This window comes from Sinocyclocheilus rhinocerous, unplaced genomic scaffold, assembly GCF_001515625.1.
Source record: "Sinocyclocheilus rhinocerous isolate Xijiao unplaced genomic scaffold, SAMN03320098_v1.1 scaffold2216, whole genome shotgun sequence".
Lineage (NCBI taxonomy): Eukaryota > Metazoa > Chordata > Actinopteri > Cypriniformes > Cyprinidae > Sinocyclocheilus > Sinocyclocheilus rhinocerous.
Genome location: NW_015641008.1, coordinates 674,350 through 688,820, shown reverse-complemented (window position 1 = coordinate 688,820; position 14,471 = coordinate 674,350). Strand labels below are relative to the sequence as shown.

At 38.2% G+C, this 14,471-nt stretch overlaps 1 protein-coding gene across 1 annotated transcript in view; it reads left to right on the top strand.

Annotated features, from left to right (window-relative positions):
- Nucleotides 1-14,471, top strand: part of lrp2b (low density lipoprotein receptor-related protein 2b) — a 38,201-nt gene that overhangs the window by 21,944 nt on the left and 1,786 nt on the right. The window contains exons 47-76 of the mRNA XM_016569606.1: nt 62-193; nt 277-478; nt 580-875; nt 1,418-1,934; nt 2,030-2,182; nt 2,265-2,435; nt 2,805-3,028; nt 3,118-3,295; nt 3,383-3,579; nt 3,764-4,009; nt 4,087-4,215; nt 4,780-4,899; nt 4,980-5,096; nt 5,578-5,694; nt 5,794-5,931; nt 6,111-6,233; nt 7,764-7,892; nt 8,025-8,156; nt 8,343-8,468; nt 8,545-8,688; nt 9,163-9,328; nt 9,460-9,588; nt 9,848-10,068; nt 10,521-10,703; nt 10,942-11,061; nt 11,687-11,834; nt 11,972-12,041; nt 12,393-12,524; nt 12,753-12,866; nt 13,977-14,042. Coding sequence (XP_016425092.1) covers nt 62-193; nt 277-478; nt 580-875; nt 1,418-1,934; nt 2,030-2,182; nt 2,265-2,435; nt 2,805-3,028; nt 3,118-3,295; nt 3,383-3,579; nt 3,764-4,009; nt 4,087-4,215; nt 4,780-4,899; nt 4,980-5,096; nt 5,578-5,694; nt 5,794-5,931; nt 6,111-6,233; nt 7,764-7,892; nt 8,025-8,156; nt 8,343-8,468; nt 8,545-8,688; nt 9,163-9,328; nt 9,460-9,588; nt 9,848-10,068; nt 10,521-10,703; nt 10,942-11,061; nt 11,687-11,834; nt 11,972-12,041; nt 12,393-12,524; nt 12,753-12,866; nt 13,977-14,042 — 4,940 coding nt within the window. The remainder of the gene's footprint in view (nt 1-61; nt 194-276; nt 479-579; nt 876-1,417; nt 1,935-2,029; nt 2,183-2,264; nt 2,436-2,804; nt 3,029-3,117; nt 3,296-3,382; nt 3,580-3,763; nt 4,010-4,086; nt 4,216-4,779; nt 4,900-4,979; nt 5,097-5,577; nt 5,695-5,793; nt 5,932-6,110; nt 6,234-7,763; nt 7,893-8,024; nt 8,157-8,342; nt 8,469-8,544; nt 8,689-9,162; nt 9,329-9,459; nt 9,589-9,847; nt 10,069-10,520; nt 10,704-10,941; nt 11,062-11,686; nt 11,835-11,971; nt 12,042-12,392; nt 12,525-12,752; nt 12,867-13,976; nt 14,043-14,471) is intronic.

Below are 14,471 nucleotides of genomic sequence, written 5' to 3'. Positions count from 1 at the left end.
ACCTGTCTGTGAAGTAGATCCTGGAATCACTATCTAATACTCTCTTTGTTTCTTTCCACAGAGGATCAGGTTCGTACTTGTAACCCTCAGCAGTTTAACTGTGCAAATGGACACTGCATTTTGGCAATGTGGGTATGTGATGGCAACAACGACTGTGGAGACAACAGTGACGAGGCCCAGGAACTGCAGTGCGGTGAGGCCTATCATCCATTTTCAAGATGGTAGAAACCAGCAAATCAATGCATATTCGTTCTAGTCTATTATTTTGTATTTCAGGATCAAGGACTTGTAACCCCAGCGATTTCACGTGCCCCACTTGGTACCCAGGCTCTCCACGCTGTATTCCTTGGAGTTATGTGTGCGATGGTGAGAAGGACTGCACAGATGCCGCAGATGAGCTGCACAACTGCCCCAACCGTACCTGCCACATGAATGAGTTTGCTTGTGCCAATGGTCGCTGCATTCTGGTGCCCTTCCAGTGAGTTCTTCCTCTCCAGCCTCACGCAAACAACGTATCAAATCAAATGCTTCTCAAAATCTTTATAAAATCTGTATTGTGCATCTAAATCTCCTCCTCAGCTGTGACCGTGTGAATGACTGTGGGGACAGCAGTGATGAGATTGGCTGCGTGTACCGCACCTGCTCCAGTCAAGAGTTCACCTGTCAGAATGGAGTGTGTATTCCATCGACGTATGTATGTGATGGTTATATAGACTGTCAGGACGGCACTGATGAACTCGAGGGCTTGTGCAGGAGTCCAGAACCCACCTGTGCACCTGGAGAATTCATGTGCAATTCTGGGGAGTGCATTGACATCCACAAGGTCTGCGACCATCAAAGGGACTGCTCTGACAACAGTGATGAGAAGGGCTGTGGTAAGACACCACTCGTATTTAGAAAAAGGCTCACTTTTGGAATGTGCCCAAAATAACAAATACAATATTTGGCAAGGCAAGAATAAGGACTTCAAAATGAATGATGAATTCTATTTATTATATAAATTGTGTGTTTACTGATTATCCAACACTCACAAGGGTAAAGCAACATTTTATTAAAATGTGAAAATTACAAGGGTGAGACTGTAAAGCCAATATGACTACGAGTAATGAAAAGCCTACTATGAAACGAGCAATGAATTTATGAATTATACAAGGCATATTTGTGGTATGGAAATGGATTAGTGTTACATCTAAAAATCGACTTTTTAGTTTTGACACACTGATGAATTAGGCCCCACCCACATACAATTCTATCTGCATGCATTTCCAATTCAGGTCATACTGTCATTACAGCAGACACATGTACAAATAAATAAATCAAAAATTAAAATTCATTTGTAAATAGCACATTTACAATTACAATGGAACTAATGAACTGGACAAATTAGGTAATGATGTGCCTTTCTGTCCCTCCACAGGCATAAATGAGTGCAGTAACCCAGCCATTCACCAGTGTGCTCAGAACTGCGTAGACACCCAGACGGGTTACTACTGCTCCTGCAGGGATGGCTACAAACTCATGCCAGATGGCAAGGCCTGTGAGGATATAGACGAATGCAAAGAGGAGCCGGGAGTGTGCAGTCAGGTGTGCGAGAATGCTGTGGGTTCCTTCTATTGCAAGTGTGCACCGGGATACCTACGGGAGCCTGATGGACGCACCTGCCGGCAGAACAGTGGGATCGCACCGTACCTCCTCTACAGCAACCGTTACTATATCCGTAACCTGACCGCTGATGGATCATCCTCATCGGTGGTGCTGCAGGGACTATCGAACGTTGTTGCTCTGGACTTTGATACTACTGAGAAGCGTTTATACTGGGTGGATATTGGCACACAGCGCATTGAGAGGATGTATTTAGACGGGACAGGAAGGGAGGTCATATTGAAGAGTGACCTGGACGGAGCAGAAGGCCTGGCTGTGGACTGGGTGGGCCGGTAGGTTAATGAGGGACTTGATTCACTTATTCACTTAAAGGATGTTATAAAAACAAATGGGCAGAGTTAATCTATGGGTGGGTTTTTCCTTGCAGAAAGCTATACTGGGCAGATGTGATTATGGAAGCCATTCATGTCTCTGAACTTGATGGACGTTACCGGAAAAAACTCCTGAAAGGTTGTGTTGATGCCAACTCTACATACTGCTTCACCAATCCGCGTGCTGTTGCTGTTAACCCTAAATATGGGTGAGCTAAAGATAACACATATTTATTTTATTTGTTCAGTTGAACCATGTGTGCTAACTTTCCCTTTCCCATTTCCGGTCAGATGGCTATACTGGACAGACTGGGGGCGGACGGCTTTCATTGGCAGGGCTGGAATGGACGGAACCAACACATCAGCTATCATCACTACCAAGCTAGTGTGGCCTCATGCCCTGACCATCGACTACACCAACAACAAGATCTTTTTTGCTGACGCTCACCTCAATTTCCTTGAGTAAGTTGTGTCCTGTACTGTATCCAAACCAAATCTGTTCTTCAGACAGTAACAGACAGGCTTGCTTTATGTAACGCATACAGTATTATGAATATTATGAATCAGCATGGGAACCATTTCACCATTTGTATCACTCTGGTGGCAGCATTTCTCACAGCGATCATCAATGATGGAGGAGCAAACTCACTTTTAATTTTATAAATAGTACTGTTGTAGTGAAAAAGAATGTAGTTTTAAGAGAATGTAGTGGTTTAAACCTCAAATATCTGGTTTATAAGCACAGCTGTGATTTTATGTATACATTTGTATATGGTACCGATTCACCATGTACCTATAGAATCTATACTTATAATGTCTATTTTCCAACAGTTATGCTGATATGGATGGACAAAACAGACATAGGGCTATAACAGGCTCCATGCCCCATGCTTTCGCTCTGACCCTGTTTGAGGATTTGGTGTACTGGACCGACTGGAACACCCACACCATAGAGAGAGCCCACAAATACACTGGTGCTAACCGTGTTGTAATGGGAAACAACACACACCGCCCTAATGACATCTACATTTACCACCCTTACAGACAGCCACGCAGTAAGAAAATATATCATTAATTTCACCATTAACTTGTACTTGTTAACTTGTATGATCCTTGTTTGAATGTTTTATTAACATTTTCCTAGGTGACAATCCCTGCAATGACCATCACCTGACCTGTAGTCACCTGTGTCTGATTGGCCCCGGTGGGACGACAGCCAGATGTGAGTGTCCAGATCACTTCATTGGTCTGGCAGTTGGCTTTAAGATACAGTGTGTGGCCGACTGCTCCAGCACTCAGTTCCGCTGTGGAGACAATGAGAAGTAAGTGAATCCATTCTCTAATGATAATTTAATGATCTTGAGCTCTTCCACTCTTACTTTTCTTCTCTGTTTGTCTTTTGTCTCCAGGTGCATTCCCATATGGTGGAAGTGTGATGGTCAGTCAGACTGTGGGGACGGCTCCGATGAGCCTCAGACATGTTCTCCACGTTACTGCCCAATTGGACGCTTCCAGTGCCAGGATGGGAACTGCACCTACCCGTTTTTCCTGTGTGATGGCCATAATGATTGCCCAGATGGATCTGATGAAGATGCTGCACTCTGCAGTATGCAACACTTTTATGCATTGTTATAATGACAGTAACAAGAACATTTTAAAAAGTTTACTTCAGTTGGTATCAACAGAACAGTTTTTGGTTGTGTTAATTATTGGATCCGGTAACTGAACTGCATAGTTTGGGTCCTGCTGCTAATTTATTTAATTAATAGTTACATGGCATTTGTACCCAGGTGACCATCGTTGCTCTGAGAACCAGTTCCAGTGTAAAAATAAGCACTGTATCCCAATATCTTGGCACTGCGATGGCATACAGGACTGTGCGGATGGCAGCGATGAGGAAGCTGACAGCTGTGCTAAGAAAACCTGCAAACCTGGACAGTTTCAATGCAAAAACGGACTCTGCATACCACCAAGCTATGTGTGTGACGCACAGAACGACTGCGGAGACCAATCAGATGAGCCATATGATGAGTGCAGTGAGTGTCATGTCCCTTTGGGAAAATGGGCCATTCATTAACAGCTTGGAGACCTTTGATATTTGTCTTTTTCGTAGTGGGTCCTGATCATAAGTGTGATGCAGACACTGAGTTCTCCTGTGATACAAACTATCGTTGTATACCTCTGTGGGCCGTGTGTGATGGCACCAATGACTGTCTAGACAACAGTGATGAGCAGAGCTGCCGTAAGTCCCATATAATGATATATTCACAGGTTGACACACAACAGAAACAAAAAAGCTTCAAGACAACACAGTTCTCCAGTAACAGAACAAAGGCAGCATAAAGGCAAATATGGGCTATAATGCCAATCACACGTTTGGATGCACCTGCTCATTCTATATTATTACTAATGTCCATATTTTAGCTTCTTCAAAGTCACTCTTCTTTGTCTAGATTCCAGCTCTGCACACTAACCAACATGAGGTGCATCTTGGGATGATTTTAAACAGTATTCAATGAGTTCTGTTCATGCAGGACACTCTTTGGCAGCTTTTTACTATCTTCACTAACTCATCTATTTTAAAAATAAAATACTATTTTTGTTTTGTAAGTGTTTTGTTTGCATAAGATCTTAAATATTAGATTTAAAATGTAACAACCCAGCTAATATTAGAGCATCCTTTGTCATTATTCAACAATAAACATACATCCCTTTTGATAGATTATATAAAAGGGATTATAATTTAATTTACTTTGAACATTTATAAAATAAATAAAAATCAACCTCCCCATTTTGCTGCATGCAGATGAGCTGACCTGTGACCCTCTGGGAGATTTCCGCTGTGATAATCACCGATGTGTACCCATTCGCTGGCGCTGTGATGGGAACAATGACTGTGGAGATGGATCTGATGAGAGAAACTGTGGTAAGTAACGCGTTGAGCCATCCATTACCTCTTAGGCATGTACTGTATGGAGCTCAGAGTTTTCATGTATGTGCTCACAGAACCAAGACCTTGCTCTGAGAGCGAGTATCGCTGTGACAACCAGCAGTGCATTCCAGGATCTTGGGTTTGTGACCATGACAATGATTGTGGGGACAATTCTGATGAGCGAGACTGTGGTAAGTTAAAGTCAACATGAATGAAACCCATTCACTCTTTTAACTCTTTCCTTCTTTTCAACTTCCCACCAGCACAGGTCACTGAATAAGCAATGCATTTCTACTGTTCTCTTAGCTTTCTTACTAATCTAGTTGTCTAATAAACCTGACATTGTGTATTACAAATATTGTTGAATCTTTGACAACTTGCTTTCTTTCTCTTCTTTTATAAGTCACTCTAGAATAAAGTGTCCATTAAATGCATGCACATGTTAATAGACATCAAGTCACTCCTGACATTTTTTAATTTTTATTTATTTATTTATTAGAATATAGTTTTTCACTCAGAAATACATGACATATGACAACAAATACTATATGCTACTGTTTACTAAATTCTACATGTATACAGATTAAGCATTAAAAATGCTAAAATACAGTACATGGATTCCCCTTTTTTAGATTATTTTTGGATTGACCAAGTATTTTATTTTGTGTGCAGAGCTGCGGACCTGTCATCCTGGAACATTCCAGTGTACATCTGGACACTGCATCCCAGAAGCTCTTAAATGTGATGGTTTTGCCGACTGCCTGGACTACTCTGATGAGTCCACCTGCCGTGAGTGTGCTGGGCTTGAAATATATGGACGTTTAAAATCTTCTTATTGCTTATACTGAAAATCTTGATATTATTCTGTACCTTTTGTTTTCCCAACAGCAACTCGCTATCCTGGAGGACGCTGGTGTCCGTCAAACCAGTTCCAGTGTAACAACAAGCTATGTGTGAACCAGCAGTGGGTATGTGATGGCTTCAACGACTGTGGAGACCGCTCAGATGAGCAACTCAGCCTCTGCTGTAAGACATTATAAGAAAATTAAATTATTATTTTTGTAGATAATTTTAACCATTACAATTATAATACATGTCTCTTTAAGGTGTGATAAGTCTAAACCTAAACCTGGAAATTCATGTTGGCTTAAGCTGGTCTTTTCAGCAAGAAATTGTTAACAGTGTCAAAATTGTTCTGTGATCAGGGAACATTACATGTGAAATGCCAGCCAAATTCCGCTGTGACAGTGGCTACTGCATTTATAGTGGTCTCATGTGCAACCAAAAAGACGACTGTGGGGATGGCAGTGACGAAAAGGAGGACAACTGTAAGATATTCACACATATCTTTTTATACAACAACTAAAATCAAACTCTCTAAATTTACCATAATACACTACTTCAAAAGCTTAGGGTTGCTAAGATTTTTTTATGTTTTTAAGTCTCTTAAGCTCACCAAGGCTGCAGTTAAAAGAGTATATTATTTCTTTTAGACATAATCCTTATTTTATATGTTATATAAAAATTAGGGCTGGTAATTTAACGCGTTAATTAGATTAATTAATTCCGGTGGGGAAAAAAACGCCCTAAAATTATTAACATATTTAAGGCACTTGCCCCCGCCCCAGACCTACGTGGGTCATTTGACATTTCATACAGTTGATGGATGACAAATATGATCTGATGGTGATGATCCGCATCAAGTCGAACAAGCCTCAATGGACCATTCATAAAGAGAACCATTTACTTCAATCCTGAATGAATCAGCCGTGTAAATTAATCAAATGAATGAATAAATGACTCGATGACTTAATCATTAAGACATTTACCACCACCTACTGGCAGTTTTAGTTTATTATTTAGAGTATCATTTCATTAAAGAAATAATTTCATATTTCCATAGTAATAATAATAATTATTAGTAAATAATAATTCAATTACTAAAAGTATAGTTCACCCACCCAAAAATGAAAATTGTGCCATCATTTACTTACCCTCATGGTCCTAAAGAGTATATGTAATAAATTTTATGTTGAATCAAACAAAATATTTCTTGCTGAAGCTACTTTTTATCATGTCTGTTTGATGCCTTACACAACAATGAATTTAAATTATCTTTTGGGAGTAATTTCTCAGCCAAATTTGATGTGCGATTAATTCAATTAATTAATCACCACACCATGTAATTAATTAGATTAAAAAATGTAATCGCTTACCAGCCCTAATAAAAATATATTAGAAAATATTAAAAAGTATCATATTTGAAGAAAATAATTTTAAAAAATCTTATATTTTTATATAAAATGCAACCCTTTGTCTAAACACAAGTTGCATTCTGATTTCCCTTGATGCTGAATACTTGTTGGCTGCTTAGCACTAAAAAAAATAAAGTAAAATTTTTTTAAGTGTATTATTTTTCAGAATTCTTTGTTAAAATAGAAAGTTCAAAAGAAGAGAATTGATTTGAAATAGATTTTTTTTGTAACATTATAAATGTCTTTTACTGGCACTTTTTATTTTTATTTTTTTATATTTATTTTTATTTTTTCAAAAAACAAATATCTTACTGGCCCCAAACTTTTGAACCTCAATAAAGTTTGTGAGATTAGTGTTTAAAACACAAATAAAAGTCAATATGGCAATAAGGTAAGTCAAATTAAAATAAAGTTTTATCATTTTAAGTAGTTGTAGTTTGTTTTTTATGTTAAGTAAATATACTGAAAAAACTACAAAAATACTGATTAAGAAAGTAATACTGATTAATTTGCAGTGTGGTTGCATACTGCATTATGTATCTAGTGTAATATATACTTTTGTTATGGTTAATGACGACCATATGAATTGTGTTTTTAAATCAGGTCAGGAACCCACTCTCGCCCCCTGTACGCCCAATGAGTTTAAATGCACTAATGGCCACTGTCTGGCTCTGCCTTACGTGTGTGACCACAACGACAACTGTGGAGACCTTACAGATGAGCTGGGCTGCAGTAAGTCAACAAATATTATCAAATATGATCAGTATACTGTATGTAGTAATCCTTATACTAAGTTATAATCGAATATTGTGAGAATTGCCTTAGATTTTGCCTGTGAGGTAGTTGATGAGTGACTCTTTTCAGATTTTGGCCACGACCGCAACTGTGATGAGAAATTATGTCAGCACGAGTGTACAAACCTGAACGGCACAGGCTTCATCTGCTCTTGTAAACCCGGCAATGCTGTGGATCCAGATAACACCTTCCGCTGCAATGGTAGACACCAAACAGACATATAAAGTACCTTTCTCTTTCTCTTCAGAGTGGAGGAAGCTTTTGCTGCTAGTCTTTTTTTTTCAAAATCAGAATCTGTAATCTTTAAACAGAACGTTTCACCTGTGTTTGCCGGTACATCTTCCTTATCCCATGCTGTTTTTCATGCCTGTCTCTTGCACCCTGCAGATATAGATGAGTGTTTAGAGTATGGCACGTGCCCACAGGCCTGCAAGAACACAAAAGGAAGCTATGACTGTGATTGTGCTCTGGGTTACAGGAAAGTGGGCACAGGCAATCAGTGTGAGGCTGAAGGTAGGATAGAAATTGTAAGGAACCACAGACAGGAATTTCTGAGCCTGTGTAGCATCTTAAAGCTCTTCTTTCTTAGGTCCTGGACCACTGCTCCTGCTGCCAGAGAACATTCGCATCCGACGCTACAACCTCCAGACAGAGGAGTATCATGACTTTTTGCAGGAAGAGGAGCGCATTGTGGCGCTGGACTACGATTGGGACCACAACAACACTGGACTTAGTATATACTCAATTCTAGGGCCTCAGCCCCTCAAAAATTTAATTACTCCTGTACTCTGTATTATGGAAGCCCATTTCCGAATAAGAAAAAAAACATCCTTTGGTAAATCATAATTATGAGACAAATAGTTATAATTATGATGAAATATTTGACTTTTTTATGTCTTAATTATGACATTATATATCATAACTATATAACATTTTTGACTTATGTAATACGTTTCATAATTTAAACTTTTTTTTGTCCTGAATTACCTAATAATTTTTTTTCCCCCTTTGTGGCAGAAATGGGCTTCAATACTCTGTAATATACGCCCAACACCTGGCTGTCCCTCCAAAGACACAAATAATAAATAATAAATTAGAAACGTATATATACTAAATAAATGCACATAACATTAAATTTGATCAAAATGAAATTTGAGTTACAGTATTGCATTATTTGTGCTTAATGTGATTTGTCACCTCTCTTCAGGTATGGTGTATTTTACAGTAGAAGGAAATGGTGCATTGCCTGGTGCTATTAAAAGAGCTTATCTGCCAGCTGTGGATGATCATAATAATAACATTGCTGTTGCTGTCAAGCTGGACATCAAGTACATCACCAAGCCTTATGGCATTGCAGTGGACTGGGTTGGCAGGTAAAAAACTAAACTAAATATTCAAACTCTACACTGAAGCTGAATGATTTTAAAAAAAAAATAATGGTTTTGGCAAAAGCAGATAATGAATCAGCCTGTAACAGCTCATGAGCCTTTAATATACTATGCAGGAATTTGTACTGGACTGATGCGCAGCTCAAACGTCTGGAGGTGGCCTTGTTGGATGGGCGTTACAGGAAGCATCTGATTAAGACTGACCTGCAAGAACCCAATTCTGTGGCTGTAAACCCTCATTTGGGGTGAGACTTACATCCTATTTGGCTGTGGTGTGTTTAAAGGGATAGTTCACTCCAAAATAAAACTATTTTGGTATCATTTCTGTATCCTCATGCCATTCCAAATCTACATTCTACATTTATTTTAGTTCTGGAGCATATAAGGAAAAATAAAGAAAATGAGAAAAAAGCACCAAAAAATTTGAAAGCTCTATTTCTCCTTCAAGCTCGCCTACATTTAAATGCCAATGTTTGAATTTTGTTTTGTCATGTTGTGATGCAGCATGCTCTACTGGATAGACAATGGCAACACGCCACGTATCGAAGGCTCCTGGTTGGATGGTCAAGAGAGAAGGGTTCTTGTGGACAGTGCTTTGGGTTGGCCTACAGGCCTGTCCATCGACTTCACAAACAGCGACCGGATCTATTGGTCAGATGCAAAGGAGAGTCGCATTGAGTCCATACTGCCAGATGGACAGAGCAGACAAATATCAGTTTTCATAGGTAAAAGTTTGACTGACTCAATTTAAAGTTTTACTTGGAAGTACAGTTAAAAAATTTTTTATAATCCTGTCATGCTTTAAAGAAAAGCACTTATCTTGATGTGTTGGCTAATATACTAAAGCACATGTAAAGTACTTGTTTATAATTTATTTATTGTTATTCAATATTACATTTAAAAATAAATCTATTTAAAATTTATTCAGCACTACACGTTAACCACATAATTTAAAGGCAATAGAAGTAATTTTGAAAATACATGTAATGATGTATTTAAGTTCTACTTGAGCAAGTGAAAAAACACTCAAAATTCAGCTATTTGCCTTTAATATAAATTTAAACTATAACGCATTTTAATTGTAAGTAACAGGTAATTAGGTGTCTTAAAATATTTTAGTATATGCTTTTAAAATAAAAAGGAACATTCATATCTTCTACCACATTTCTTCCGTCAGATGTAAGAAACCCTTTCAGTGTGAATGTATTTGAGGACCATGTGTATTGGAGCACGCAGGAGAAGGGTGAAGTGTTCAGACAGGACAAGTTTGGCAAAGGCACCAAAACCAGACTCCTAATAGCAGGACCTTGGCTTACCCAGATCAATGTCTACCAGCAGCAGAAATACAAATCTATAGCCTGTGAGTAACCACAATAAAAGCGAGATTTGCATGATGACCTATAAATCCAGTCTGTGTTTAAACTTAAGCTATCTTTTATTATTATGCTGATATAAAAAATGTCATGATGGTAGTTAGGATTTTGTTGGTAGCCACTTAAAGTTATATAAAATGTAATTATGGTAGTTAGGATTTTGTTGGCTGCCATTTAAAGTGATTTTATAGATATATAGTGTGTTGAACTGTGTCTGCCCCACAGTGAAGAACCCTTGTAAGGGCACATGCAGTCACCTGTGTCTGCTGAGGCCGGGAGGCTACACCTGCGCCTGCCCAGAGGGCACCAGCTTCTTCCCTGGCAGCAGTACTGAATGTGACACAGGTGCCTTTTATACTCCTTATCTGTCTTTATAGTCATCTTAACGATATGACCATAAACCAACTCATTTTAGCTATTGCAACCAACACTGTTGACGTCAATCTCCGGGTTTCCAGTAATAAAAAAATATATATAAGTACTTACACTAAGAACGTGTGGCACATTTTACTGTTCAGCTCTAAATATAGCAGCCGCTCCCATCCAATTGTTTTTGTGATGTTTGATTTGATAGGGTTTGAGCCTGAACCCACCATGCCCCCTCCATGCCAGTGCAGGAACGGTGGAACCTGTTATTTTGATGACAATAAGGCACTCTGCATGTAAGCTTGTGATCTGATATTGACATGCATGTTTCATAAGAAAAAAGTGTATAAAAAGCAGGGATGGATAAGCTTATGGATGTGGTAATGCTAACTGTTCATTCCCCCCTTATAGTTGCCCCCCTGAATGGAAAGGAGATTTCTGCGAGACCAGTGTTTATGGTGTAGTCACAACCTCAGGTAAAATTTATGGCAGTACATGATATCACCAAATAAGATATCATGCAGCAACTTTTCAAGCTGTTGTCTTACGCAAACAAACAAGACGAAATGACCCAAATCTTGTCTCTCTTTCTGTGCATTCACAGTTGCTATTGCTCTTGGAGTTACAGCTGTTACAGCTCTTTTCCTGGTTTGCCTGATATATTCTGCAAAAAAGAAGGAGAAAATTATGAACACTCTGCATAACATTAGTCTGCCTATTAGTGTATCTAACATCAGTAGGCCCAGCTTCTGGTGAGAATGAAAAAAGTGTATAATAAATATTAGGAAAAAAAGTGAATATAATGAATGTAGATATTGTGCAGATATTATATACAGTTGCAGTATATAACAAAATAAACCTTTGGTTTGGTTTTACTTCATATAATTAGGGGTGGTAACTCTGAACGTTTTAACAACCCATCTGAATCGGAGAATGACAGCAGCAACGTTCCGAAAGAGGTTTGTTCTCACCATGTAGTTTATTATAAACACACCCTACCTGGGTCAGTTAGTTTTTTTAAACATAAATTGATCATTTTATTCAGGAATTTGATCAAAATAAATTGATCAAAAGTGACAGTAAAGACATTTATAATGTTACAAAAAATCAATAAAAAAAAAATCTATCATTTTGAAATTCCTATTCATCAAAGAATGCTAAAAAAGAATCAGTTTCCACAACAATATTTAGCAGCGCAACTGTCAACACTAATAATAAGAAAACACTAATAATAATAAGAAAAAAAAGGTTCACGTCAATTAGAGGTTTGTTTGCCATGTTAATACCTTTTGCCCTTTGGTCAATATCAGGAATCCAGCACATCAGTAGAAGTGGAGGGAAAAGGAAGGAGTTTTGAGAACCCAGCATACAGTGAGGATGCGCAGGGATCTCCTGCTGCACCTACTGCTGTAGCCACTACAGTCATGAATGGGCCTGCCAAAGTATGACCTCTACTGGCAGAAAGGGTTTACTGCATGTTGTCTGTATTTATGTCAAATATTTTTACGTTTAGTGCTAGACTGGATATTTTTGGTGAACTATTCCTTTTTCACCCAGACTTTTGGATGAACTGCCCCTTAAATATTGACTGAAATTGTGAACTGAATCATTTAAAAGCTTTTTTGGCTCATTGTTTTGTTTCTCACTCTCTTACTTTCTCTTACTTTCAGGAGAGTGTTGAAAACCCGATGTATGCTGCTGAGTTGAGCTTTGTGACCCAGCCAATTGATGGTGCAACCCCTGTCAAAGCAGATGCCACACCAGTCAACACTGAACCTGACAAGGTTAGCCAAAGTGACAGTAACCACATGATGCATGCTTTATTGTCTTGGAAATGATCTTACTTTGTTTGGTTGTGTGATTGGGTCAGACTTTGAGAATCCAGCAACCATTCAGATAAAGAAGGACGGCAAGCAATTATTAACCATTAGCTCCTTCATTCATTTAGATTTAGTATACCACCCCAGCCAATGCGCTCACAAGGCAGCAAATACATTAGGGATGTAGCTGTACACAAAAATGATGGTTTGATATATACCTCTGTTTTGAATTTGCGGTTTATTATGTTTTTGGTACAGCAGGGGAAAACTAAATATAAAATAGCCTTTTTTTGTATTAAATGGTGGCATACTGAAAAAACTACACTATACCCACTGTAACACACTCTTAGTAAACTGCAGTATATGGTGCTGTTTTAATGGGGGAAGAGATTTTAAATATATATATATATATATATATAGTCCAGGTAAGAACATTTTAAAGATCCAACCAATTTAGGCTTTTATTTACATCTAAATAATGATCAACACACATACATAGAGCACATCACATACTGTATGGTAAACAAGGAAGCTCAAACATTGAAATGTGATGCACAAGGTTTGTTCATGCAATGTACAACACTGCATTCATTCGGTAAGCGTGTGCCAAACCGAAAGACCAGTACCAAAAATGTTTTGCTACAAATATGTGTACAGCAACAACTCTAAAATAAATAGTGTTAAACTTTTAGGTAAGATTTGGTTTCAGGCCTGTAAATGGGGCAAAGTCCTGGGGTTTGGGGTTTAAAACAAATCCTAACAGAATGTTTGAGCAATATCAACATAGTGCTGCCATGCAAGCACTGTAGCAAAAAAAATGCCCTAAACACACCCACACACAAGGAGTTATTCTGAAGATGTGACAGAAAGAAAGATATAGAGTATGTGGGAGAGGACACAGACGAGTTAGAGAGACATCAATAAGAAACAGCACAAACCCACAGGTGACCTTCAAGGATACCTCACAGCATGTTATAGAGATAGATCTGTGTTTTAGTTGAACCTGTTATGCCACTCAGTTCTGAGCGTGTCAGTCATTAGGTTGTCTTAATTTCTTGTTCCTTTTTTACACAGGCTGATACTTCACAGCTACAGACCGAGGTGGATATGCATGATATGTTCGACAATCCCTTATATATGGTGAGAAAAAGAGATAAAGATTGAATGCGTTCAGTGAGGGACTGTGTATGGGTTTGGGTAAATACCATGAATTGGTTTCATTTTGATGTACGAGGGAAGGATGTGTCCTAATAGCAGTGTTGGGAAGGTTACTTTGGAAATGTAATAGGTTACAGATTACAAGTTACCCTACTTAAAATGTAATAAGTAGTGTAACTTTTCAATTACTTTATTAAAGTAATGTAACTGATTACATTTGATTACTTTTTGATTACTTTTCTAAATTTCTAATGTTTTCAACTGTTAATCATTTTGAAACATGTAAACCAGGCGGGGTTAAACTTACAATATGTGCTCAACACTGTTAACTGTCAGACTGTCGAAATCCTTCATCACTTGAATTAAGATGATCAAATTTGAACACATCCACCACAAAATCAGACTTTAGTA